At 41.5% G+C, this 27,107-nt stretch overlaps 2 protein-coding genes across 5 annotated transcripts; both read left to right on the top strand.

Moving 5' to 3' along the window:
* The first annotated feature begins 520 nt into the window (after window positions 1-520).
* On the top strand, window positions 521-26,315 carry LOC108868684. 4 transcript variants are annotated; one of them, XR_007257178.1, is made up of 5 exons: window positions 522-1,026; window positions 1,663-2,027; window positions 2,491-2,666; window positions 3,844-4,043; window positions 25,671-26,315. XR_007257178.1 is itself a non-coding variant. In XM_048581078.1 (4 exons), exons 2-4 carry the CDS (start codon window positions 1,703-1,705, stop codon window positions 3,889-3,891), a joined length of 549 nt encoding a protein of 182 aa, XP_048437035.1. In that variant the 5' UTR covers window positions 521-1,026; window positions 1,663-1,702; the 3' UTR covers window positions 3,892-8,086. The 4 variants fall into 4 exon arrangements, 2 of the variants coding, with proteins under 2 accessions (XP_048437035.1, XP_048437036.1); XR_007257179.1 differs by having other exon boundaries at window positions 540-1,026; window positions 3,910-4,043; XM_048581078.1 differs by lacking the exon at window positions 25,671-26,315 and having other exon boundaries at window positions 521-1,026; window positions 3,844-8,086.
* LOC125475768 lies at window positions 14,461-16,471 on the top strand. Its single transcript, XM_048581077.1, has 2 exons — window positions 14,461-14,724; window positions 14,809-16,471. The coding sequence occupies exon 2, from the start codon at window positions 14,866-14,868 to the stop codon at window positions 15,610-15,612; it is 747 nt and encodes a 248-aa protein (XP_048437034.1). The 5' UTR covers window positions 14,461-14,724; window positions 14,809-14,865; the 3' UTR covers window positions 15,613-16,471.
* Window positions 26,316-27,107: the final 792 nt, after the last annotated feature.

Below are 27,107 nucleotides of genomic sequence, written 5' to 3'. Positions count from 1 at the left end.
CCGAAATTGAAAACCAAACGAAAGTTACTATTCAGTTCAATTCGGTTTTTCTTTCGCTTTGTTTCGGTTCAGTTTTGACGGTTTGGTTCGATTTCAATTCTGTTTGTACATACTAGCATATGGGCAAAGTGTGTGAGAAAATTTTTTATTTTTGTTTTTGAAATAGAAGGAGAGAGGAAGAGAGATAGAGAATGTGAGAGTGGATTTTTTTTTTTTTAATTTTTTTAATTTTTAATTAGAGATATGTTAAGATTACATGTATGTAAGTTTTGAAAAAAAAAGTAAAATTTGGCTGTGTGAAATTACATTTATGCCTTACATTTCTTATTCATGTTCTATTTTAATTAGAGGGTTAAACTGATAATTTTATAAGATTTTGGTTAACAATAAGTATTTTATTAATTAATAGAGTTTTATAAAGATTTAATTAATAATGAGTGTTTTATTAATTAGTAGTTGTGTTAAGGTATTGGAGAAAATTAAAAATATTTAAAATTCATTTTGAGGTGGTTCTCATTCACCAGATGAAATCCCAAGATCAAATGCATTAATTATTCAAAAGAGCCCAACAAAACTCCAAGCAGCCCAATTCTGAAAACCCCAAAACCCTCCCGACTTAAATCCTCTGTTTTTTTTTTTTGACTCTGCGGCGTTGCCGCCATGGCCGACGCTCTCTCACCGGAACCCGAACTCTACTCACCACAACCGCACCAAAACACTCCAAACAGTCCAAGCAAACTGAACAGCCGCAAAAGAAAGTCCAACGACGACGGCAAAGCTCACCCCGTAGTGCCTCCCCAAGTTCAAAAACTCCTCAAACGAATTGTTTTGTCCCTGAGCAAGCCCTCCTATCTCCTCGGCGTTGGCTCCACGAGACCCTGAGCCGAGCACCGCGCCCGGCTCACCAAGCTCATGCGGAAGCTCGTCAAGCAGCGCAACTGGGTCGAAGCCAGTGGAGTCCTAAGCGTGTTGTTGGAAGGCAGCCAGAAAGAAAGGTCGCCGGCGAACAACCGGTTCAAGTATTGGGTAATGAGATTAAAGTTTGAAGCTTTCTAGGCTTAATTGGTGTTTGATATTGAATAGTAGTAAATTAGAAGAAACACTCTGATAATTATAAGTTTTATCGAAAAACACTTTGAAAGCGCAATTAGAAAAAAAGAAGAAGAAGAAATCCGTCATTTATCCACTTGTCACGTTCTAATTGAGTTCTTAGGTATTGAATTTGAAGTGTTTTTATCGAGGGCGAAATAGCCCTTCGAATAATTTGATTGGATTTGAACTTGTTATGTAAGTAGGGAAATGTATACTTTTTTTTGTGTCCCTGCTATGTCATGCTCTATTTCTAGAATTTTATTTTCCTATGTCTGTGTTGTGTCTCTTTGCATCTCACGCCTGTAATTCATTTTCATGCAGTTTTTATATCCTTGATATTTGTTATAGGTGTACTTTCTCTGCCACTTTTATTTGGCTAAGTACAGACTTTAACAAACGAAAGACAAAATTGGCTTGTTGGATAGCAGAAATGAGTCTTCAATTTTCCGTATTAGTTTTGAATTACCTTTTCCTTTTTTTTTTTATCTGACTTAGGCTGCAAATATGGCGGCTTTTAAGAGATACGATATGCAAGACATCACCTAATCAATCATGTTTGTTTTTTTCCAGTCTCACGCAATTAAAGGAGTTTGGAAATGGACCACTGTTAATGATGATTGTAGGATTGGCATACCAGCAACTCTGGTATTCCAATCTTCCAAATGAAATGAAATGGAGGGAGTCCGACCAGTTTTACACTGCTACTGGTACTGGCATTCAATGTGGTTCAGAGACCTCTGTAATGAATGATAAAGTATCATATATTGGTGCTGATGGTGGCATACATAGAGATGTATCTATGGGGGTTGATGACATGGAGATAGAAAATTCTCAACCAAACTTTGGGACCCAAAGTTTTTATGCGGACCCTGATGAAGATACAGAAAATGAAAATGATGGTGAAATGCAGTATGCTCCCGTTTTTTATGCCCTTGGTGAGTAAATAGTTTCCTGCATTCTCCCAATTGATGTTATGTGTTAGGCTTTCAATCATTGAATTTCTTTCTTTGTATAAGGAAATATAAACATTGTCCCTTTTCTCATCCATATTCATGATGAAGAGTTTCTGTAAATGCAGTTGCTATAAAGGGGGAACGTATAAGTTTTATAATCTAGTTCCAGCTGATATAAATTAGCACAGTTCAAAATAGTAGATGCGCTGTTTAGTCTGTTAGTCTTGACTACAATTACCAGATACTGGTTGTAACCAGAATGCGTCGATTACTCAACATATTGTGTGTGCGTGTTTGTAGTACACATCTGTTACTTTTACTAACAATTAACAAATCACTGTTTCCATTCACTCTGTCTTTTCTTAGGTGTTTATTAACTTCCTAAGTATATTTTTGTTCTATTCATTATTGTGATATATACCTGATTTATCATTCATTATTTCAGAGGGCTTGGAATCTCTGTTACTTCCCATACGATTGCCAGAATCTACAGATAGGGAGGATTTCATGAATTCACAGACGACAATTTTTAATGACAGTTTTAGGAATGCAGTGAAGTATTTAAGGCTTGCTCTTCACTCCACGCCCCCAGTATTGCAGGCCTTGCTTCCTTTGGTACAGGTAAAAATTTGTTCTAGTGAAGTAATAACATTATCTTAATATGATTTTTATAAAATTGTAGTTGCTAATGTTATGGCAACCCTATTATAATTTTTTGTCACTGGGATGAAGTTGAATGAAATAACAATGACAGCACCGGAAGAGAATGATTGATTGCAAGAAATTGAAAATAAAATCAAGGAGCTTTACAAAAATCAAGGGCAGAAATGTCTCTTTGTCTAGGAATAAGGCACACTTTATTTGGAAAACAGCATTTACAATCTCAAAATAATGTTGTCTTCAAAGAAGAAAAACAGAGTAAGCATACTTATTCGACTCCAGACTGGTTTCCTGGTCTTTGTCGGTTAGTTGGGTAATGGTTTTCTAAGTTAAGACACTGGCAGCAAGCTGGTTCAGAGTTAGGCTGGTCAGACAAGTCGGGTAGGTCTGGTTTTCTGAACAGCGCTAAAAGGTCAATATTGGCTTCACTACAGCAGCTTTGGTAGAAAGTAGATCCTAGGAATTCCTTCTTCAAAAGTCTGACAATTACTAACAGTTGACAGTTGTGTTGTTAAAGTGATGGCTTTTCTGGTGATGCGTGTTTTTTTTTTTTTTTTCCCTCCTGCTATGAGACATTGTATTAATATGTTATCATTTAGGTAATCTCGTTCTTGAGCATTATAACTTATCTTGAATTTTGGTTAGATTAGTTGAAACAAAATATGCTATCTGCGGACAGCAGTTGTAAAACAAATGACCATGTATTAGAGTCTGAACTTTTAGGACTTCTGATTTTTTTTTTTGTGTGCAATTTTTACCATTCAACATTTTGATAGTTCTGCATGTGAAAGTTCCTATATTGGACCATCATTGGTGAAGTTGGATCTCATTTTGTCAATAACTAATGACTTAAGGTAGTGTATGGTTGTTGAACCGAACTTTGAATGGATGGAATCACGATTACAAGAAAGACATCGGTATTTACCATCCTTTTGATGGAGTGACATTGTATAGGAATGCTCATTTGTTGTTTTGGTTTTGGTCAACCAAACCTGGAGTATTCCTATGGAATATGGATGCGTATTCTATTCCAAAGTTCATTCCAATAATTCAAATACTACCTCATTTCTAAATATTTGCTTAACTTTTTGTTGCTTTAGTTCTGTTTGTGAGATATGGATTTATTTTCTCATGCTAGTTATTGCTCTATGGTCTTGTCACCAATCACACAACAGTAAAGATTTAATGTGTACACGTTGGGCAGATTAAGGGCTACACTTTTGGAGCAATTTGATTGTTACAACAGCGCCCTTCTTTCTACCTGTTTTGAGGATGTCTTAGAGAACGATCCAACCTGTTACGATTCATTGGCAAAACTTGTTCAACTGCATCAAAATGGTACGTGATTTTTCTCAGCTTGGTCATATATGCCCATTATTCTTGCAAACAGACAGAACACTAACATTACATGCTGATCATATAATTACCATATATATTTCACATTCTTGTCATTAGAAAAGATATATCATATGAGGAGCGAGCTTATAAATTCATGGGTTCTCTCTAGCTCAGTTAACGGAGCATATCGAGAATTCTTCCATTCTCTTAAGTCAGACAATTCGCTTAAAGAAATAAACCTAAAGAATAAAATCTCTCAAGATGCAAAACCCCTTATCGAGTGTTTAGAAATTTTTGAAGTTACTTTGAGGATTGACATGACTACATCTCCTTAGCTAGAACTTTTTCTTTTTACTAGTAAAAGGTTTTTGTAGAACATAGCCATGTCTTTCTCTTGTTCTAGGCGTGAAATCTCCTCTTGGCATTGAGAAAGTGTAGCTCCCTGCTCCCCGAGAACACTTTCAAGTTTTGATGCCTCGATGCCCAGCTGTTCTTGTTCTCGCATCAACGTATCTAGACGTACCCGGACGGAAGCTAAAGAAGTCTCTGTAGATTGATAATCTCCCGAAGCAGCTTGCTGAGAAGACCGGGCTTGGGTTAGTGACAAGTCTATTGCAGCAAGTTGGTGAGCTCTAACATCTGGACTCAACTTCTTCGAGGAAATAACACGCAAGGAAGAATACTCAGTTGAGGCGGCCATAAGTTCGGCAATCTTGATCTTCAAGGATGAAGAATCAATGTTAAGATTGTCAATTGCAGAAATAAGTTTCGACAAGTCCTCCTTAAGCAACGCAAGGTCCTTCGACGGGCATTTTGAAATCCTCTCCTCAATATGGCTCTTGATATCCATTGCCGCACGAAGATTGATGCGATGAATAAGCTGCTCAGTACCACTAAGGTTTGGCCCTCTCAGAGAGATCTCAGAGCTAGCTGGCAAAGGTATAGAACGCATGACGGGATCTTGCATGCCTCCACCTACACACGGCAAACTTGGGAAACTTGACGAACTTGGGATAAGCTCTGTACCAGGTGGATCCCCAATCTCCTCGCCTGTAGGTAGGTCGCCTCCAAATAGCATCTCCATATAAGAATAAATACCTGTGGTCGCCAAGTCAAAAGAACAAGAAGGCCCAACCTAAAGAAAACAAAGAAAGCTGTTAGAAACAAAAGCTAGAACAATGAAAGCAGAAGAAGTCATAAGAGAGAAGAAGATGCATACGTCTTTCTCAAACAACACACTGCCATCGAGTTGAGGGAGCCTAAACACTTCTTTCTTCTTATGACGAAAATTGACATCGCTATCGCCTGAGCGCCTTCAAGACGTCGCTTGTTTAAAACTTGTTGACCCTGCCGCAAAACAAGTCCATCTTCGTGCGAATCAACTTCATCACCAGCCTCTTCAGATACATCCTAGATGTTGAGAAGACAAGCGTGGGCATTGAGGGACTAAAACCACTGGTCTATCTTGCAAAGTAGCAGCACTCGCGCAATCAAAAGATATCAGTTGTGTAGGAACCACAGAACACCCCTCCTTCAATACATTAAGGTGTGAATGAGAAGAATTGGTACCACTTGCCATCCCTAAATTCTCATAATATACCTTTGACCACCAACTTACGTAAGCACGGGTTACTGGACTACTCTTGAACTCGTCTTTGGCCGGCAGGGTGATAAAAGCATTTGTACACGCACGGGTACAAGACTCCGAATGCATATACACGGCTTGCAAGGAGTCTAATTGGTTTTTTTCCTTCAGCTTGCCTGGCACATGTTGGACAAAACCAAATTGCCTGCTGAAACGGTGAGGACTATACGGCTAAACAATGCATCGATCTTCTTGCCGCAAAGAAACATACCCTGAGCGAAGACTTATAAGGTAAGATAAGTCTGAGAAGCGAAGATGAGAATCGTCCATGATGCCTCGCCGCACCGAGCCAACTCTCGCCAGATAGTCTATCTTCAAGCCTTCGCAGCTTCTAAACAATGCTTGCGCCTGGGAATCATCGAGGCTCTTTGAAGAAAGCACGCCAGGATACTTCGTCATCAAAGGCCCTGACTTGTTTAGAGTTGAAGAAAAAAAACGAGTGCCGAAGTACTCACCCAACCAACCATACACATAGTGGTAGGGAAGAACCGCAGCACGATCTTCAGTGTTTGCCGAGTTCGAAACAACACTCAAGCCGTTATAAATATTGGCCAAAACCGAGATAGCAAGACTGAAAGATTCACCTGCAGCCATCTTGCTAGCAACTTTGAAAACCCCAGGACGAACAAAGTTGACGTCGCCGATTGGAAAAACAAACTTACAAAGCCAACAAGCTAAGAAAGCAGCTAGGTAAGATTCTTCCACATGCTCTGATGCTATGCCAAGGTCCTCAAACGCTCTCAACGCGGCAGGGGAACGGCGCCTAGCTGAACCAATGGCACCAGACGGATATGGGTCTCCCTTTGGCTTAGTGGTTTTGTTGCAACTTCTTCTCTTCGAGGACTTCTTGTACCTTGTGTCCTCCCAATACCAGAAGCGGATCCATGAAGAAATCTTCACGCCTGATTTACCTCGAGCATCTTGGGAAAGCTTGTGATATGCCCAAAATAAACAGCGACAACTCGCAGGCAATCCTCGGTTATTGCAGAGAGAAAGTTCCTCCGCACTAGGAACGACCTCGTCATAAAACTTACCTTGGATTGGCAATCCCCTTATCTTGTGGAGATCCCAAAGTGAAATTGACATCTCTCCTTGAGCTGTATGAAGCGTGTTAGTCGCTGAACACCAATGCTCGAAGAACGCATGAAGGACAGAATGATGGAGATCATAACTAAACAAAGATGCGTACACGGCATGGTAAGGCCCATGCTAGTAAGCACATGTTTAGATCGGCCCAAGATATCTTCAAGCCACTCCCAATAAGACTCAGCAAAAACAGCTTCTCCGATAGTCGACAAGACATCATTCCAAGCCATAGCTCTGCTGCGGATGTGATCTCCGAGAAACTTAAACGAAGCCGGATGATTGTCACAAGCATGGTGCGAAGGGTTCAAGATAAGAATCCTCAGTGTGCACGCCTTCTTCTCCGTATTTGATCGAACAAAGTCTGCCACCTTCCAAGATACTTCAGAAGATCACGACTTAATATGCATAGAGTTGTCTTTTGTAGGAAGAGCAAGCGCCTTAAGGCCAGTCAGTGGGGCGTAAATCTTCAGCGTTGTTCCCCTATCTTGCGAATCATTTTCCTTCGCGAGAATGGTGATGGTGTTGCTCTTAAAACATTTGAAAAATACCATGACCGCAACAAAGCAAAATCAGCCACAAAATTTGGCACTACACAACATAAATTCGCTGCAGTCTTTTGCACAACCCCACACGGTATAAGTGACGACTGTAACAAGCTCCAAGCAGCGGTAAGAGGCACGACAACGTCACCACCGAGGAAACTTATGATCAAAAGGCACTACACAGCATAAACTCGCTGTAGTCTTTTGCATAACCCCACACGGTAAAAGTGACGCACTGCAACAAGCTCCAAGCAGCGGCAAGAGGCACGGCAACGTCACTATCAAGGGAAAACTGTGACCAAAAGGCATTACACAGCAAAATCCCTTTGCAATCTTTGCACAACACCACTCTTTCTACACCACCAATTTATGCGCTCCAACTATTATGACCTCAGATAATCAGCTGAGGAAGATGACAAGACGGTGCAAGACAACGCAGCTGTTGTCCCATGAGTTCCAAGCCACCTTCCGCATGTGCCATCAATGCAAGTTTTGTAGCAATTTGAGGCCCGTGGAGACCGAGTCAAGCAAAGCAGACTTTCAATGCGTTCCTAGGTTCTTCGTCGGTTTGGCAATCTCAGCCTTGCAGATCACCATATAAAAGAAAAAAAAATGATGGAATCTTGATGGACAGCACCATGCAAAAAAAAAAATAATAAAATAAAATAAAAGGGAATGATGGTGGACGGCACCATGTAAAAAAAATAATAAAAAAAATTATCAAGTCTTTCATGGTGGACGGCATCAAGTGAAAAAAAAAAAAATATATATATATATATATATATATATAATTATAAAGGCTTCAGGCACCATGTGAAGGTAAAGAATAAAAAAAGAGGTAGCAATGATGATGTTGGGAAGCATCTTTCAAAGACAGCACCATGCAAAAAAATAAAATAAAAATAAAAAAAAAGGGAATGATGGTGGACGGCACCATGTAAAAAAAAAAATAAAAAAATTATCAAGTCTTTCATGGTTGACAGCACTATATAAAAAAAATAATAAAAAAAATTATCAAGTCTTTCATGGTGGACGGCACCATGTAAAAAAAATAATAAAAAAAATTATCAAGTCTTTCATGGTGGACGGCACCATGTAAAAAAAAAAAAATATATATATATATATATATATATAATTATAAAGGCTTCAGGCACCATGTGAAGGTAAAGAATAAAAAAAAGAGGTAGCAATGATGATGTTGGGAAGCATCTTTCAAAGACAGCACCATGCGAAAAAAAAAATAATAAAATAAAATAAAAGGGAATGATGGTGGACGGCACCATGTAAAAAAAATAATAAAAAAATTATCAAGTCTTTCATGGTGGACTGCATCAAGTGAAAAAAAAAATATATATATATATATATATATAATTATAAAGGCTTCAGGCACCATGTGAAGGTAAAGAATAAAAAAAAGAAGTAGCAATGATGATGTTGGGAAGCATCTTTCAAAGACAGCACCAGCTGCCAATTGTTTAAATTAGCAAATTGGAAGATGCAAGGCAGTGAGCAAATGCGGTGGCCATGCAGTGCCCTATATGCGTGTGTGTGTGTGTACAAGCTGTGGAATTAAAAGTAAAGAAAGTAATGAATGCCATCATTCATGTGTGGACATATTTGTTATATACAAGTTGTAATTTTGTAGAGTTTGAAACTCACACGGTGCCAGGCGCACCGAGAGCAAGTATCATTGAAAAAAAAAAAAAAAAAAAAAAAAGAAGGGCGACATAATTGTTGCAAAGAAGAAAATAAGGGAAGAATGGTGCCCACTTGCAAAAGTGTGTTTAAAAAAAAAAAAAAAAAAAGAGAGAAATAACACATCTTGGTAATATATATACACTGAATAAAATAAAGCATGTCCATTGATATCTGAGAAATTACAAGTGCGTACAAAAAAAAAAAAAAAAAAAAAAGAGATGGAGCTTTCACAAAGGTTGTTCACGTGAAGCCCCACTACTTGGCAAAACTCCAGGAGCGGGAGGCATCGAGGATAGATTATTCGAGGCCTCAATACTTAGTGGAACGCTAGATGACACAGGAAAAAGGTGCATCTGGAAGAAAGCCGCGAGCCTTTGACGGTCACTTTGAATTCGATCCTTCAGATTCTTGCAGCTGATCAAGCTTCATCTTCATGCTCGTCGAATAATTATTTGCAAGCACGTGCAAACCTCTATTCTCGTACTTAAGCTGTTTGATTTCTTGTTTAAGATTTTCCACCTCCGCCATCAATGATTCAACTTGACGGGATCGAGCAAGTAGGCGTTGGCTCATGTTGGACACGGAGCCTGCACACTGAACACTGAGAGCTAGGGACTCTTGAACGGCTAACTCATCGGATCGTCCTGAAAGCAGCCTACTATCTCTAGAGTGACGAGGTTCCTAGCTACTATTGTAGCTGTTGTTGCATCCTTCATCACGGAGTCTTCACCTGTAAGAGGGCCACTAGAAGATAAGAAGACGGGCGTCATACATTACCCTGACACGGCGCACCCGTATCACTGCTGAGACTCAAATCTAAGCAAATGTTAGATGGGTTAGCCATAAAGGATAAAGGTCGACATATATAGGGATTTCCTTGCCATAAAAGATATTGGGCATTTTTTTGCAGGTCTGCCTTGCCATAAAAGATGAAGGTCGACATATATAAAGATTTCCCAATAGCAAGTGGTGGTACTGTTCCTTTACCATTGTCGACAATTGTTGGGTAATTGAAACAGTAAGATTCACGCGTTCTCAACTTTGTCAGAAATCTTTGACAAAGTTGCTTGTAATGTCTGCAAAGTTGAGGTTACATGTGAAAGGTACTGACAAGTTTTGATCCAGCAAATCCGGTTTTTTTTTGAAATTCAAAGAGTGATGACTCTTTGATCCTTGAATAAGCGGCCCAGCTTTTGAGGTTGGCGAAAGTGTGGTAGTTGGGATAATGACCTCCACGAGTTTTCAACTTTGTCAGAGATCTTTGACATAATTGCACGTGTTATCTGAAAAGCCTGAGATTGTGTCTGAAGAGCGTTGCCGAACTTTACGCAGGAAAATCCGGCTTTTAAGATTTGAAGAGTGGTGTCTCTTCAATTTTTTGAATCGGTGGTTGTGTCGCCTCTCCTTTTATAGAAGTATTGATCACCTCCAACATGCACACTTTGAAGATTGCTCACTCGTGAACATCGTCTCCGGTGTATTTTGTTTTAACGGCCCTTTGAGATTTTACTTCATCCAACCCTTCTCTTTTAACACCTTTGAAAATGGCTAACCCATCTAACATTTGCTTAGATTTGAGTCTCAGCAGTGATACGGGTGCGCCGCGTAAGGGTAATGTATGGCGCCCGTCTTTCTTATCTTCTAGTGGCTCTCTTACAGGTGAAGACTTCGTTTTGATGGATGCAACAACAGCTACAATAGTAGCTAGGAACCTCCTCACTCCTAGAGATAGTAGGCTGCTTTCAGGACGGTCCGATGAGTTAGCCGTTCAAGAGTCCCTAGCTCTCAGTGTTCAGTGTGCGGGCTCTGTGTCCAACATGGGCCAACGCCTACTTGCTCGATCCCGTCAAGTTGAATCATTGATGGCGGAGGTGGAAAATCTTAAACAAGAGATCAAACAGCTTAAGTAAGAGAATAGAGGTTTGCACGTGCTTACAAATAATTATTCGACGAGCATGAAAATGAAGCTTTATCAGCTGCAAGAATCTGAAGGTCGAATTCAAAGTGACCGTCAAAGGCTCGCGGCTTTCTTCCAGAGTCACCTTTTTCCTGCGTTATCTAGCGTTCCACTAAGTATTGAGGCCTCGAATAATCTATCTTCGATGCCTCCCGCTCCTGGAGTTTTGCCAAATAGTGGGGCTTCACGTGAACAACATTTGTGAAAGCTCCATCTCTTTTTTTTTTTTTTTTTTTTTTTTTTGTACGCACTTGTAATTTCTCGGAGATCAATGAACATGCTTTATTTTATTCAGTGTATATATATCACCAAGATGTGTTATTTCCCTCTTTATTTTTTTTTTTTTAAACACACTTTTACAAGTGGGCACCATCTTTTCCTTATTTTCTTCTTTGCAACAATTATGTCGCCCTCCTTTTTTTTTTTAATCATACTTGCTCTCGGTGCGCCTGGCACCATGTGAGTTTCAAACTCTACAAAATTACAACTTGTATATAACAAATATGTCCACACATGAATGATGGTCTTCATTACTTTCTTTACTTTTAATTCCACAACTTGTACACACACACACATATAGGGCACTGCATGGCCACTGCATTTGCTCACTGCCTTACATCTTCCAATTTGCTAATTTAAACAATTGGCAGTTGGTGCTGTCTTTGAAAGATGCTTCTCAACATCATCATTGCTACTTCTTTTTTTTATTTTTTACCTTCACATAGTGCCTGAAGCCTTTATAATTATATATATATATATTTTTTTTTCACCTGATGCCGTCCACCATCATTCCCTTTTATTTTATTTTATTATTTTTTTTCTTGCATGGTGCTTGTCTTTGAAAGATGCTTCCCAACATCATCATTGCTACCTCTTTTTTTATTCTTTCCCTTCACATGATGCCTGAAGCCTTTATAATTATATATATATATATATATTTTTTTTTTTCACTTGATGTCGTTCACCATGAAAGACTTGATAATTTTTTTTATTATTTTTTTTACATGGTGCCGTCCACCATCATTCCTTTTTATTTTATTTTATTATTTTTTTTTTGCATGGTGTTGTCCACCAAGATTCCATCATTTTTTTTTCTTTTATATGGTGATCTGCAAGGCTGAGGCTGCTAAACCGACGAAGAACTCAAGAACGCATCGAAAGTCTGCTTTGCTTTACTCGGTCTCCACGGGCCTCAAATTGCTACAAAACTTCTATTGATGGCACATGCGGAAGGTGGCTTGGAACTCATGAGACAACAGCTGCGTTGTCTTGCACCGTCTTGTCATCTTCCTTAGCTGATTATCTGAGGTCATAATGGTTGGAGCGCATAAATTGGTGGTGTAGAAAGAGTGGTGTTGTGCAAAGATTGCAAAGGGATTTTGCTGTGTAATGCCTTTTGGTCACAGTTTTCCCTTGGTAGTGACGTTGCCGTGCCTCTTGCCGCTGCTTGGAGCTTGTTGCAGTGCATCACTTTTACCGTGTGGGGTTATGCAAAAGACTGCAGCGAGTTTATGCTGTGTAGTGCCTTTTGATCATAATTTTCCTCGGTGGTGACGTTGTCGTGCCTCTTACCGCTGCTTGGAGCTTGTTGCAGTCGTCACTTTTACCGTGTGGGGTTGTGCAAAAGACTGCAGCGAGTTTATGCTGTGTAGTGCCAAGTTTTGTGGCTAATTTTGCTTTGTTGCGGTCATGATATTTTTCAAATGTTTTAAGAGCAACACCATCACCATTCTCGCGAAGGAAAGTGATTCGCAAGATAGGGGAACAACGCTGAAGATTTACGCCTCACTGACTGGCCTTAAGCGCTTGCTCTTCCTACAAAAGACAACTCCATGCATATTAAGTCGTGGTCTTCTGAAGTATCTTGGAAGGTGGCAGACTTTGTTCGATCAAATACGGAGAAGAAGGCGTGCACACTGAGGATTCTTATCTTGAACCCTTCGCACCATGCTTGTGACAATCATCCGGCTTCGTTTAAGCTTCTCGAAAATCACATCCGCAGCAGAGCTATGGCTTGGAATGATGTCTTGTCGACTACCGGAGAAGTTGTTTTTGCTGAGTCTTATTGGGAGTGGCTTGAAGATGTCTTGGGCCGATCTAAACATGTGCTTACTAGCATGGGCCTTTACCATGCCGTGTACGCATCTTTGTTTAGTTATGATCTCCATTATTCTGTCCTTCATGCGTTCTTCGAGCATTGATGTTCAGCGACTAACACGCTTCATACAGCTCAAGGAGAGATGTCAATTTCACTTTGGGATCTCCACAAGATAAGGGGATTGCCAATCCAAGGTAAGTTTTATGACGAGGTCGTTCCTAGTGTGGAGGAACTTTCTCTCTGCAATAACCGAGGATTGCCTGCGAGTTGTCGCTGTTTATTTTGGGCATATCACAAGCTTTCCCAAGATGTTCGAGGTAAATCAGGCGTGAAGATTTCTTCATGGATCCGCTTTTGGTATTGGGAGGACACAAGGTGCAAGAAGTCCTCGAAGAGAAGAAGTTGCAACAAAACCACTAAGCCAAAGGGAGACCCATATCTGTCTGGTGCCATTGGTTCAGCTAGGCGTCGTTCCCCTGCCGAGTTGAGAGCGTTTGAGAACCTTGGCATAGCATCAGAGCATGTGGAAGAATCTTACCTAGCTGCTTTCTTAGCTTGTTGGCTTTGTAAGTTTGTTTTTCCAATCGGCGACGTCAACTTTGTTCGTCCTGGGGTTTTCAAAGTTGCTAGCAAGATGGCTGCAGGTGAATCTTTTAGTCTTGCTATCCCGGTTTTGGCCAATATTTATAACGGCTTGAGTGTTGTTTCGAACTCGGCAAACACTGAAAATCGTGTTGCGGTTCTTCCCTACTACTATGTGTATGGTTAGTTGGGTGAGTACTTCGGCACTCATTTTTTTTCTTCAACTCTAAACAAGTCAGGGCCTTTGATGACGAAGTATTCTGGCGTGCTTTCTTCGAAGAGCCTCGATGATTCCCAGGCGCAAGCACTGTTTAGAAGCTACGAAGGCTTGAAGATGGACTATCTGGCGAGAGTTGGCTCGGTGCGGCGAGGCATCATGGACGATTCGCATCTTCGCTTCTTAGACTTATCTTACCTTATAAGTCTTCGCTCAGGGTATGTTTCTTTGCGACAAGAAGATCGATGCATTGTTCAGCCGTATAGTCCTCACCGTTTCAGCAGGCAATTTGGTTTTGTCCAACATGTGCCAGGCAAGCTGAAGGAAAAAAACCAATTAGACTCCTTGCAAGCCGTGTATATGCATTCGGAGTCTTGTACCCGTGCGTGTACAAATGCTTCTATCACCCTGCCGGCCAAAGACGAGTTCAAGAGTAGTCCAGTAACCCGTGCTTACGTAAGTTGGTGGTCAAAGGTATATTATGAGAATTTGGGGATGGCAAGTGGTACCAATTCTTCTCATTCACACCTTAATGTATTGAAGGAGGGGTGTTCTGTGGTTCCTACACAGCTGATATCTTTGAAATTGCGCGAGTGCTGCTACTTTGCAAGATAGACCAGTGGTTTTAGTCCCTCAATGCCCACGCTTGTCTTCTCAACATCTGGATGTATCTGAAGAGGCTGGTGATGAAGTTGATTCGCACGAAGATGGACTTGTTTTGCGGCAGGGTCAACAAGTTTTAAACAAGGGACGTCTTGAAGGCGCTCAGGCCGATAGCGATGTCAATTTTCGTCATAAGAAGAAAGAAGTGTTTAGGCTCCCTCAACTCGATGGCAGTGTGTTGTTTGAGAAAGACGTATGCATCTTCTTCTCTCTTATGACTTCTTCTGCTTTCATTGTTCTAGCTTTTGTTTCTAACAGCTTTCTTTGTTTTCTTTAGGTTGGGCCTTCTTGTTCTTTTGACTTGGCGACCACAGGTATTTATTCTTATACGGAGATGCTATTTGGAGGCGACCTACCTACAGGCGAGGAGATTGGGGATCCACCTGGTACAGAGCTTATCCCAAGATCGTCAAGTTTCCCAAGTTTGCCGTGCGTAGGTGGAGGCATGCAAGATTCTGTCATGCGTTCTATACCTTTGCCAGCTAGCTCTGAGATCTCTCTGAGAGGGCCAAACCTTAGTGGTACTGAGCAGCTTATTCATCGCATCAATCTTCGTGCGGCAATGGATATCAAGAGCCATATTGAGGGGAGGATTTCAAAATGCCCGTCGAAGGACCTTGCGTTGCTTAAGGAGGACTTGTCGAAACTTATTTCTGCAATTGACAATCTTAACATTGATTCTTCATCCTTGAAGATCAAGATTGCCGAACTTATGGCCGCCTCAACTGAGTATTCTTCCTTACGTGTTATTTCCTCGAAGAAGTTGAGTCCAGATGTTAGAGCTCACCAACTTGCTGCAATAGACTTGTCACTAACCCAAGCCCGGTCTTCTCAGCAAGCTGCTTCAGGAGATTATCAATCTACAGAGACTTCTTTAGCTTCCGTCCGGGTACGTCTAGATACGTTGATGCGAGAACAAGAACAGCTGGGCATCGAGGCATCAAAACTTGAAAGTGTTCTCGGGGAGCAGGGAGCTACACTTTCTCAATGCCAAAAGGAGATTTCACGCCTAGAACAAGAGAAAGACATGGCTATGTTCTACAAAAACCTTTTACTAGTAAAAAGAAAAAGTTCTAGCTAAGGAGATGTAGTCATGTTAATCCTCAAAGTAACTTCAAAAATTTCTAAACACCCGATAAGGGGTTTTGCATCTTGAGAGATTTTATTCTTTAGGTTTATTTCTTTAAGCGAATTGTCTGACTTAAGAGAATGGAAGAATTCTCGATATGCTCCGTTAACTGAGCTAGAGAGAACCCATGAATTTATAAGCTCGCTCCTTATATGATATATCTTTTCTAATGACAAGAATGTGAAATATATATGGTAATTATATGATCAGCATGTAATGTTAGTGTTCTGTCTGTTTGCAAGAATAATGGGCATATATGACCAAGCTGAGAAAAATCACGTACCATTTTGATGCAGTTGAACAAGTTTTGCCAATGAATCGTAACAGGTTGGATCGTTCTCTAAGACATCCTCAAAACAGGTAGAAAGAAGGGCGCTGTTGTAACAATCAAATTGCTCCAAAAGTGTAGCCCTTAATCTGCCCAACGTGTACACATTAAATCTTTACTGTTGTGTGATTGGTGACAAGACCATAGAGCAATAACTAGCATGAGAAAATAAATCCATATCTCACAAACAGAACTAAAGCAACAAAAAGTTAAGCAAATATTTAGAAATGAGGTAGTATTTGAATTATTGGAATGAACCTTGGAATAGAATACGCATCCATATTCCATAGGAATACTCCAGGTTTGGTTGACCAAAACCAAAACAACAAATGAGCATTCCTATACAATGTCACTCCATCAAAAGGATGGTAAATACCGATGTCTTTCTTGTAATCGTGATTCCATCCATTCAAAGTTCGGTTCAACAACCATACACTACCTTAAGTCATTAGTTATTGACAAAATGAGATCCAACTTCACCAATGATGGTCCAATATAGGAACTTTCACATGCAGAACTATCAAAATGTTGAATGGTAAAAATTGCACACAAAAAAAAAAATCAGAAGTCCTGAAAGTTCAGACTCTAATACATGGTCATTTGTTTTACAACTGCTGTCCGCAGACAGCATATTTTGTTTCAACTAATCTAACCAAAATTCAAGATAAGTTATAATGCTCAAGAACGAGATTACCTAAATGATAACATATTAATACAATGTCTCATAGCAGGAGGGAAAAAAAAAAAAAAACACGCATCACCAGAAAAGCCATCACTTAAACAACACAACTGTCAACTGTTAGTAATTGTCAGACTTTTGAAGAAGGAATTCCTAGGATCTACTTTCTACCAAAGCTGCTGTAGTGAAGCCAATATTGACCTTTTAGCGCTGTTCAGAAAACCAGACCTACCCGACTTGTCTGACCAGCCTAACTCTGAACCAGCTTGCCGCCAGTGTCTTAACTTAGAAAACCATTACCCAACTAACCGACAAAGACCAGGAAACGAGTCTGCAGTCGAATAAGTATGCTTACTCTGTTTTTCTTCTTTGAAGACAACATTATTTTGAGATTGTAAATGCTGTTTTCCAAATAAAGTGTGCCTTATTCCTAGACAAAGAGACATTTCTGCCCTTGATTTTTGTAAAGCTCCTTGATTTTATTTTCAATTTCTTGCAATCAATCATTCTCTTCCGGTGCTGTCATTGTTATTTCATTCAACTTCATCCCAGTGACAAAAAATTATAATAGGGTTGCCATAACATTAGCACCTACAATTTTATAAAAATCATATTAAGATAATGTTATTACTTCACTAGAACAAATTTTTACCTGTACCAAAGGAAGCAAGGCCTGCAATACTGGGGGCGTGGAGTGAAGAGCAAGCCTTAAATACTTCACTGCATTCCTAAAACTGTCATTAAAAATTGTCGTCTGTGAATTCATGAAATCCTCCCTATCTGTAGATTCTGGCAATCGTATGGGAAGTAACAGAGATTCCAAGCCCTCTGAAATAATGAATGATAAATCAGGTATATATCACAATAATGAATAGAACAAAAATATACTTAGGAAGTTAATAAACACCTAAGAAAAGACAGAGTGAATGGAAACAGTGATTTGTTAATTGTTAGTAAAAGTAACAGATGTGTACTACAAACACGCACACACAATATGTTGTTAATTTTCTTCATCAGTCAAGCCTTCTTGTATAGCCATCCTTAGTGAGGGGATTTGACTTTCGAGCGGTAGAACAGCTTCTACGCCATATACGAGAGAATAAGGTGTAGCTTGGGTAGAAGTCCTATGTGTAGTCCTATATGCCCAAAGTGCTTCACTTATTCTTTCATGTCAGTCTCTCTTTGTTCGGCTGATTACCTTTTTCAGGAGGTTGCACAGCGTCTTGTTGAATGCTTCCGCGAGGCCGTTGGCCGGAGCATGATACATGGAAGACTTGTGCTGCTTGAACTTGTATTTGTCGCAAAGCTCGTCCACGAGTCGATTGGAGAACTGCTTTCCGTTGTCAGTGATAATGTAGCAAGGCACCCCATATCGGTGGATGATATGCTCCTTGATGAAACGAACAACAGTTTCCTTTTTTACTTCCCTTAAAGGTATGGCTTCAGCCCACTTGGAGAAGTAATCTGTTGCAGCTAGGATGTAAGCTTCCCCTGCAGATGACTTTGGCGTAATTGGTCCTACAACGTCCAATCCTCATGCGTCGAACGGCCATGAAGCAACTGTAGGGTGTAATGGTTCAGGCGGTTGATGTATGAAGTTGGCGTGGAATTGGCAGGCTTGGCACCTTTTGGCATGTTCCAGGCAGTCCTTCACCATGCTCGGCCAGTAGTAACCCATTCTTTTAAGCCGGAAATGTAGCTTTGGTCCAGACTGATGTGCCCCACACACACCTGAATGTGCTTCTTCCATGGCTTGATTAACTTCTTCCTCACCTAGGCATCTCAGGAGCACTCCTTCAAAAGAGCGTCGGTAAAGTGTTCCTTTGTAGTAAAGGAAGCGAGGTGCTCGTCGACGTATTTCGGAACGGTGTCTAAGATCATCTGGAAGCTTTCCGTGCTCTAAGTAGTCGATCAGCGGCTGTCTCCACTCTTCAGCATCGACTGGAAGTACTGAGATGACATTTGTATCATCTAGTGACATTTCATTAACAAGCGGAATCACCCATCTTTGGCAAACTGGCACGTCTGTAACTTCATCTTTTCCTAGTGTCATACTCGAGGCTAGATTGGCGAGAGCGTCTGCCATTTGATTTTCCTTTCTTGGCACATGTTCTAGGGTCACAGCTTCGAACTTTTGTAGCAGTTGGGTCGCTAGCCGAAAGTATGGGACGGGATCATCTTTCCTCACCTCATATTCAGTTAAGAGTTGATTGATTATGAGCTTGGAATCGCCATATACCTCAAGAGCTGTGATTTCCATGTTGATCGCCATTTGGAGCCCGATGATCAATGCTTGGTACTCAGCAACATTGTTGGAGCATAGCTCATTCAGTTGGAAGGAGTAAGGTAGTATTTGCCTTTGTGGCGACATGAATACTACTCCTGCCCCCGCTCCGTCTGCTCGTGCGGATCCATCGAAGAACATCGTCCATGTCGGGAAAATATCGATGTAGAACACCTCTTCGTCAGGCAAGTCGTCTGAGATTTTCCAATCAGCCGGGATTGGATGATCGGCAAGGAAGTCTGCTAGTGCTTGTCCCTTGACGGCTTTAGCTGGGACGTAGATGATCTCATATTGATTAAGAAGCAAATCCCATTTAGCGAGTCGCCCTGTCAAGACTGGCTTAGACATAACGTATTTGACAGGGTCGGCTTTAGCAACCAAGTGGATGGTGTAAGCATGCATGTAATGTCTGAGTTTCTGAATGGCAAACACCAAAGCGAGGCACATTTTTTCTATTGGGGAATAGTTCAACTCAGCGCTGGTGAGAGTTCGACTGAGGTAGTAAAGTGCTCATTCTTTTTGGGATTCATTCTCTTGCGCCAAGAGTGCTCCGATTGAACTTTCCTGAGCAGCAATATACAATATGAGCGGTTTCCCGGGCACAGGTGCGCCCAGGACAGGTGGACTTGACAAATAATTTTTTATGCTTTCGAAAGCATTATGGCATGCTTTGTCCCATACGAATGGAACATCTTTCTTCATAAGGCGACTAAACAGTTGACAACGCCCTGCGAGGTTGGAGATGAAGCGTCTGATGAAAGCTAGCCGTCCTTGTAGACTTTTCAGCTCGTGCAGGTTTCTTGGCTCGGGCATGCTTTGAATGGCCTTGATCTTTGATTGGTCTACTTCAATACCACGGTGCTTGACGATGAAGCCGAGGAATTTTCCAGAGGTGACGCCAAACGCACACTTTAACGGATTCATCTTGAGGTTGTATTTTCGCAGCCTTTCGAACACTATTCGCAGATCCTTCAAGTGGTCTGATCTTTTCTTCGTCTTAACCACCACATTATCTACGTAATATTCTACGTTCTTGTGTAGCATGTCATTGAAGATTTTCTGCATTGCGCGTTGATACGTAGCTCCAGCGTTCTTTAGACCAAAGGGCATCACCTTGTAGCAATAGATACCTTTTGGAGTACGAAAGGTTGTTAGTTCCTCGTCTTCGAGGGCCATGCGAATTTGATTGTACCCAGAAGAGCCATCCATGAATGATAATGCCTCATGGCCAGTGGTTGCATCCACCATGATTTCAATGATTGGCAAGGGGAAGTCGTCCTTTGGGCAAGCATCGTTGAGGTCCCGGAAGTCTACGCAAACACGTATTTGTCCTGATTTCTTAAGGACAATGACGATGTTAGAGATCCACTTGGGATATTGCACTTCTCGAATAAAGCCTGCTTCGATTAGCTTGTCGATCTCGACCTCGATTTGTGGGATAAGCTCAGATCGATAGCGTCTTTGAGTTTGCTTTATCGGTCGTGTTCCAGGCTTGACCGCAAGATGATGAATAGCGACGATAGGGTCCAGGCCGGGCATTTCTTTGTAGGTCCAGGCAAAGACGTTTTTGTACTCTAACAACAGCTGATAATACTCCTCTATCTCATCTGTACTTAATAATGCACTTACGAAGATAGGCTTTGGTTCCTTGCTTATACCTAAGTTGAGTTCCTTGAGATCATCGACTGTGGCTTGCCCCCCATCTTCGAACTGTGGTGGTGCAGCAGTGACATCTTCCTCGGGGATTTCGTCTTCTTTACCTTCTTGAACCGTGATATGGAAAACATCTTGGACCTCCTCTTCAGTGCTGTCTTCTCGAGCTTGTTGGCATAAGGATTGTCTGGTGTGGATGATAGTACGCCTTCTTACTTTCAGTGGTCCCTTTGTGTCGACCTCTAGGATTGCTTGGCGCTTCATCCTTGAAGGAATCAAGCTTCGAACGTCGTCTTTTTCTCCTAACCCATCGAGCTTTTCTTCCTTTGGTGTTGTCTTCCTCTTTCCAAAAGGCTTCTCATTATCTTCAAATCTTTCTGAAGCTGATCGTCGCAGAGGAGAGATAACTGTGTTGCTTTGTTTCTTAAGCTTTAACAACCTTTCAAAAACAGAGCTTTGGGATGTTGGCGCGTTAAGCCTCTTGAAGACAGAGGTTCGGTCTTGACCACCAATGCAATTAAGCACTGAAGTTCTGGAGCTTGAATGGCTCATCCTATCGAAGACCGACGTCCGAGGGTAGGGTTTAGGCTCTTCTTGGTCTTGTTCAATGCTCACGCTGATGTGTTGAGCGCTAGTGTTTTTCGCTTTGTTTGAAATCATCACAGGTGCATTTGGTGTGAAACCAAGTCCGGCTTTGTTGTTGTCAACTCCGTAACCATGCTCCTTCAACTTCTTATGAGTTTTGGTGAGGTTACGTTCTTCGTCATTGACAGTGTTTGAAACCTTCTTTCCAGCCACCGTAGAAGAAGCGAAGTCGTACCCAGCCTTTGACATGAGTTTGTAGGCGTTAGGGTCGAAACCTTCCTCGGTCCTCTTGGTTGGAAGAAAGCTTGATTCTACCTTCTTTGGTAGAGCTTTTATGAAACCTTGTGGTAATCTTGCGACCTTAGCACCCCCTAGCTGTGTCAAAGGTAAAACTGCATTTGTCTTGAGCAACTTCACATTATCCGCGTGCCACTGTGTGTCGGCTTTTCTTGTTCCAGTTTCGAATAGAGATTGACCATTCTTTCTTCTTGACATCAGGATATATCGAAATATGGGTGCGTTCGGTCCTTCTGACGGCATCCTACTCCCTTTGGTTGTTGCAGGTTTAGCAAACTCGTCATCGTCTTTGCTTGAAGATGGCACAGTTTGCTCTTTTTGCTTTTTAGGCATGACTTGCCACTCCTGCTTTTTAGGTGCTGCTTTGCCCGTGGATCTGATATCTTCTGGAAGGGTTTCGGGTACCATGTCTTCATCCATGTAGAACTTGGCGTCTGCAAAGTGTGATTCGGCTTCGGTGAATGACTTGGTATCACCTTGGATCACCTTCACTCCTTCTCGGTAAAATTTTAGGCATTGGTGAAGGGTGGACGGCACTACCCCATTTGCGTGGATCCAAGGTCTTCCTAAGAGCAAGCTGTAGGAAGTTCTTGCATCAATCATGTGGAATATCGTGCTTGATTTGAGCTCACCAATGGTCATCTCTACTCGGATCATGTCCATCGCCCTTTGTCCTCCTTGGTTAAAACCCTGGATCAGCAGACGGCTCAGGGATAGTTCATTCACCTTGATGCCGATTATGGTCATTGTTGATTTTGGCATGATGTTTATGGCCGACCCACCATCCACAAGCATGCGGTTGACTTTGTATTCCCTTACGTACCCTGAGACGAAGAAAGGACGGTTGTGAGGCTTTGATCCCAGCAGTAGGCCTTCATCAGTGAAGTTAATTGCGTCATGGGTGGCACAACATGTGGCACATTCATGTGGCTGAAGCTTCGAGCCTTCGTCGTTACTTTCTCGCACTTCGTGGTCGCCGGGACCTGCCAGGACTGCTGCTAGTGCTTTTCGTATCTTTTTTGGCAATGGTAGCGCTTCCTCGATGCTAAAGTGTGTTGGTAGACCTTCTTCGGGTGTGAGGGTCTTTTCTACCTCAGTGGCGATAGCTTTGCCTTTTGAGGGTTTTTCTATTTCTACTTCAACCATGTGACAGGCCACAGTAGTGCACTGTTGGAAAAAGTCATTCGGGAAGTATTCATGCAAGGAAACGGGAATGCGTGGCTCCTGCTCCGTAGGTTCCCCAGCATATGTTGTCTTATCATGCTTTATGTTTCTTTTAGGCTTCGCATTGTTGCGGCCGTGGTGATTTCTTCTTTGTTCCACCTTTGGCTGTATGACTCGTGGTCTTGGTTTCCTTGTCTTTTTGTAGGTTACCAATATCCATCTTTCTTCATCATCAGCATGTGCATCTTGGTCGCTTCTCTCCAGTGATGGTTGTGTAGGAGGTGCCGTGCAACTTGAGCATTCACGGGAACAGTCAGGTGTCGTTTGGAGAGGCACAGGATTAAACGATCCAAACGCAATTGTAGTGGTATGCGTTGCGGCCGTGTCCTCAAGGTCGAGCTCAATTTGCCCTTGTTGTGCTAGCTTCATGATGAGTTCTTTAAGAACGAAGCACTTGCCAACAGGATGGCTCACAATACGATGGTACTTGCAGTACCTAGGATCGTTTGTGCGATTCATTTCTTCAGGACACTTGCATTCGGGTAGCTCAATCACCTTTTTTTCCAGCAAGTCATCTAACATGGCAGCCATGTCAGAGTCAGGAAAAGGGTACGTTTTCTGTTCCAACTCTCTCAAGGTGCTCTTGTATCTGTCTTGGGTGCGAGAAGGCTCACTTGTCTTTATCTCCTTCGCTTTCTTCTTGGAGGAGATCTTGATGGGCGCTGAGGAGGTCTTGATGGGGGTAGTGTTGACGGTGAAAGCTTCCTTAGTGGGCTTCTTCCCGGTCTTGTCTACATTTGGGGCGAATACTTTATCCTTATTGAAGTTAGTAATCGGCTCCTTTTTCCCGTGATTAGCGATACTCAGCTCCATGTCGTGGGAGCGAGTTACTAGCTCTTCGAATGTTCTTGGTTTTATGCCTTGGAGGATGTAATGTAACTCCCAGTGCATGCCTTGAACACACATCTCAATGGCAGAGGTTTCAGAAAGCCGATCTTTGCAATCCAGACTTAAGGAGCGCCATTTATTTATGTAGTCTACGACAGGTTCATCTCTCCACTGTTTCGTACTGGTCAGCTCTAGCATGCTTACAGTATGACGAGTGCTGTAGAAACGGTTGAGGAATTCCCTTTCTAGCTGGTCCCAACTGTTGATAGACTCAGGTTCGAGGTTAGTGTACCAGTCAAAAGCGTTACTTTTCAGCGAACGCACGAACTGTTTGACGAGGTAGTCTCCCTCTGTCCCAACATTGTTGCAAGTTTCAATGAAATGGGCGACATGTTGCTTCGGGTTGCCTTTTCCATCGAACTGCATGAATTTTGGGGGCTGATAACCTCTTGGCATCTTCAAAGCATCAATCTTCTTGGAGTAAGGCTTTGAGTACAGTATGGAGTCATGCGAGCTTCCTTCGTACTGTGTCTTGATAGTGCTTGCGATCATCTCCTGTAGCTGCTGGATAGAGAGAGATCCCATGAATGTCGTTGCTTGGTCTAGCTTCGGCTTCTCTTCAACTTTCTCCGCTGGTGGCTCCTCTTCTTCGTCGACTTCTTTCTTTAATAGGCCAACATTTGGGTCGACTTTCACGTCGGGCAGCGCATCTAGTTGGTTGACAAGTGCGGCAATCTGCAAGTCGTTCTCTTCCATAGTCCGTGTGAGCTTTGCGATTGCTTCATTCATCGGAGCTAGCTGCTCCTCGATTAAAGTTGCTCCAGTGGTCATGACTTGCATGGTTGTACTGCCGCTCGAATCAGCGTCGGAGAGTAGGGACTCTGAGTATTTCCTCGGGCTTTCCCCCCTTGATGCCCTTAGCGAGGCTAGGGTGATCACAGACTCGTACCTCAGGTGCTCTTATTCCTTTGACAGAGTTAATGCAGGGGCGGAAGCCGCGGCAAAAAGATCTCTTGCCTTACTTCGGGTTATGATGCCCGAAATATCACCACTTGCGGCGATGATGTTCTTGTTCTTTGCTTTGATTGCAGGAACAACTTGATCCTTTCTTGATGCCATTTGCGTTTTTCGATGATTTGAGGATAGAGATGAGAGGTAGAGATGTCCCACTGGGCGTGCCAAGTTTGTAAACACGAAAAATTCCTGAAACAAGAATCAAGAATAACGTGTACAAAATATATTTGTAGTATTAATGATTTTTAGGGTTACAATCTCTTTGTAATTGGATCCTCTGATTCTATCTTCGTAGGGTGTAGGTTTGTGGATGAGCTGCTGATCCAAAGGGCCGTCGGGGCTTGATCTAGGGATGAACAGTTGATGAATGAATCTTCAAGGGGCGTTGAGCTTGATCTTGAAGAATGGGTGTATAGGTTTGTTGAGATTGTTGATCCAAAGGGCCGTTGGGGCTTGATCTTAGGATGAACGGATGATGAATGATGAACACTTCTCTTCAAGGGCCGTCGGGGCTTGATCTTGAGTTGGTGGGAGTTCTTCAAGGGCCGTTGGGCTTGATCTTGAAGGAGGATTTGACGAAGAACGAAGAGTGCTTTCTTGATCCTTCCGGATTTGCTTGAGAGCTTTAGAGTTTCAAGGCTTCAAGGTTTTGGTGTGATGTAAATTCTCCTCCCCAAAATGAATGCCTTGGCTTCCTATTTATAGAATTCCAAAACTTGATTTTTGGATTTAAATAATCAGATGAAATAAATCATTTCTGCCAGGTATTGACACGTGTCCTATTTGATGACTTTTCCAATTTATTTCGATTTTTCGTTGAGTCACACGCTACATGTAAACTTTATGTGACATGTGAGCGTTGAAATTTTAATTATTGATCAACATTCATTTCACCGAAATTTTAATGTCTACAATATTGACACTCACGAACAAAATATTTTATATGAACGTTTTATAATTTAAGAGAAACTATTGTTTCAAATCTTAATATTTTCAAAACTTGAATAGTTGTAGAAGCAGCTAAAATTTGGAAGTCCTTGATAACAAGAACTTGAACTGAAATTTTGATTTTTATAAATTATTAACGGTTTCTATTGCTTTCTTCTGATATTTTGCAGATGAATATAGTCCCGAGAGTCTACTGGAAATGATAGCTTTGCATTTAGATGCAACCTATGCAGACTACAACACCTGGAGAGAATTTGCTTTATGTTTCCTGAAGCTTTCTCAATATGACGAGGACCGAATGTCCGTGTGTCTGAATGGAAATGAAGGTGGACATAAAGAGCGCTACGCCGTTTGTTTCAATAGGACCCCCAAAATGTCTATAGAGGGAAAATCTGGAGAGAGTTGGAGATTTCACTGCAGATGGTGGCGTACACGTCATTTCAGCCACCAGACGCTAACCTCGGAGATTGCAACGGCTGAGTTGCAGCTCTTAACTTACAAAGCAGCATGCGCGGTGCATATGTACGGGTCAGAGTTTTCGTACTTTGTGGATGCTTGTGCCTGTTTAGAGAAAGAAAATGGGAGGGATTTGCTCATGTTTTTGCAGACCAACATTCAAAATTCAGTTTAAGAATACAACCAAACCTTGAACAGAGAAGTAGATGAGTTTATGGAGACAAAGCCTGATCGTATTTTGCAACTCTTTTGTTTCCTTGCGTCTCAAGCAATCAAAATCAAGATATATCTGTAGGACTAAGATGATCATTATTTTATTTATTTATTTATATGAGTGAAATCGAAAAGTGCATTGAATCTCCTAGTTGTGCCTGAAAAGGTCATGAAGCTCAATTTTTACACTAGTGACATGTTTACTTGGAATGGGAGAAGTCATAAATCGGAGGAGGGAAAGACGGTTACTGGATCGATTAATTCATGATTTTTTAGGTATTTGACTATAAATATTAATGTGGAATTCACCTATTTCTTTAATGTCCGAGTGCATCAATAAACATTGGATGTCAGGACTTGAAAATTGGAATAATTTCAATACCTGTGTTGTTTTAGTATTGGAAAAATTAAAGGTGAAGCAAGGTTTTACACAAGTTTTAATTAATTATCATGCCATATCAAACAAAAAAATATATTGCACCACGTTCGGCACATTCATTTAAACTCGACACTTACTAAGCTCACATGATCCAAGACACGTGGTTTTACAGGGGCTTACTAAAGGGGTTGAGGTGTGAAATGTTACATGGTTCTACAAGGCTCATGAAAACTCTTCAATAATGGAGACTTTGGCATGCTTGGGAGCACCAAAGTCCGAACCCATTAGTGCATTGTCCATGACAATAGCCTAATTCTATAACAACCCATCGACCCAAGAGACATATATTCTCCTTTCTTGCACCAAGACATATTTCCCGTGTACCTATTCATGTTGCAACTCATCTTACCTTTTTTCCAATTCTTTCCTTTCAGCTTCTCGGCCTTGGAATGCTATTCCCTGTTTTTCCCAAAAAAATAAATAAATAAATATAACTCAACCACCATGGCCAAACTCATCCATCGTTAAAATCACATGTTTTTTATAAGTCACACATTAT

The sequence above is a fragment of a genome, unplaced genomic scaffold (assembly GCF_019419815.1).
Source record: "Pyrus x bretschneideri cultivar Hongxiangsu unplaced genomic scaffold, Pyrus_bretschneideri_v1 Contig16, whole genome shotgun sequence".
NCBI lineage: Eukaryota > Viridiplantae > Streptophyta > Magnoliopsida > Rosales > Rosaceae > Pyrus > Pyrus x bretschneideri.
The sequence above is the reverse complement of the archived record's forward strand: the minus strand, read 5'-3'. Positions and strand labels throughout refer to the sequence as shown.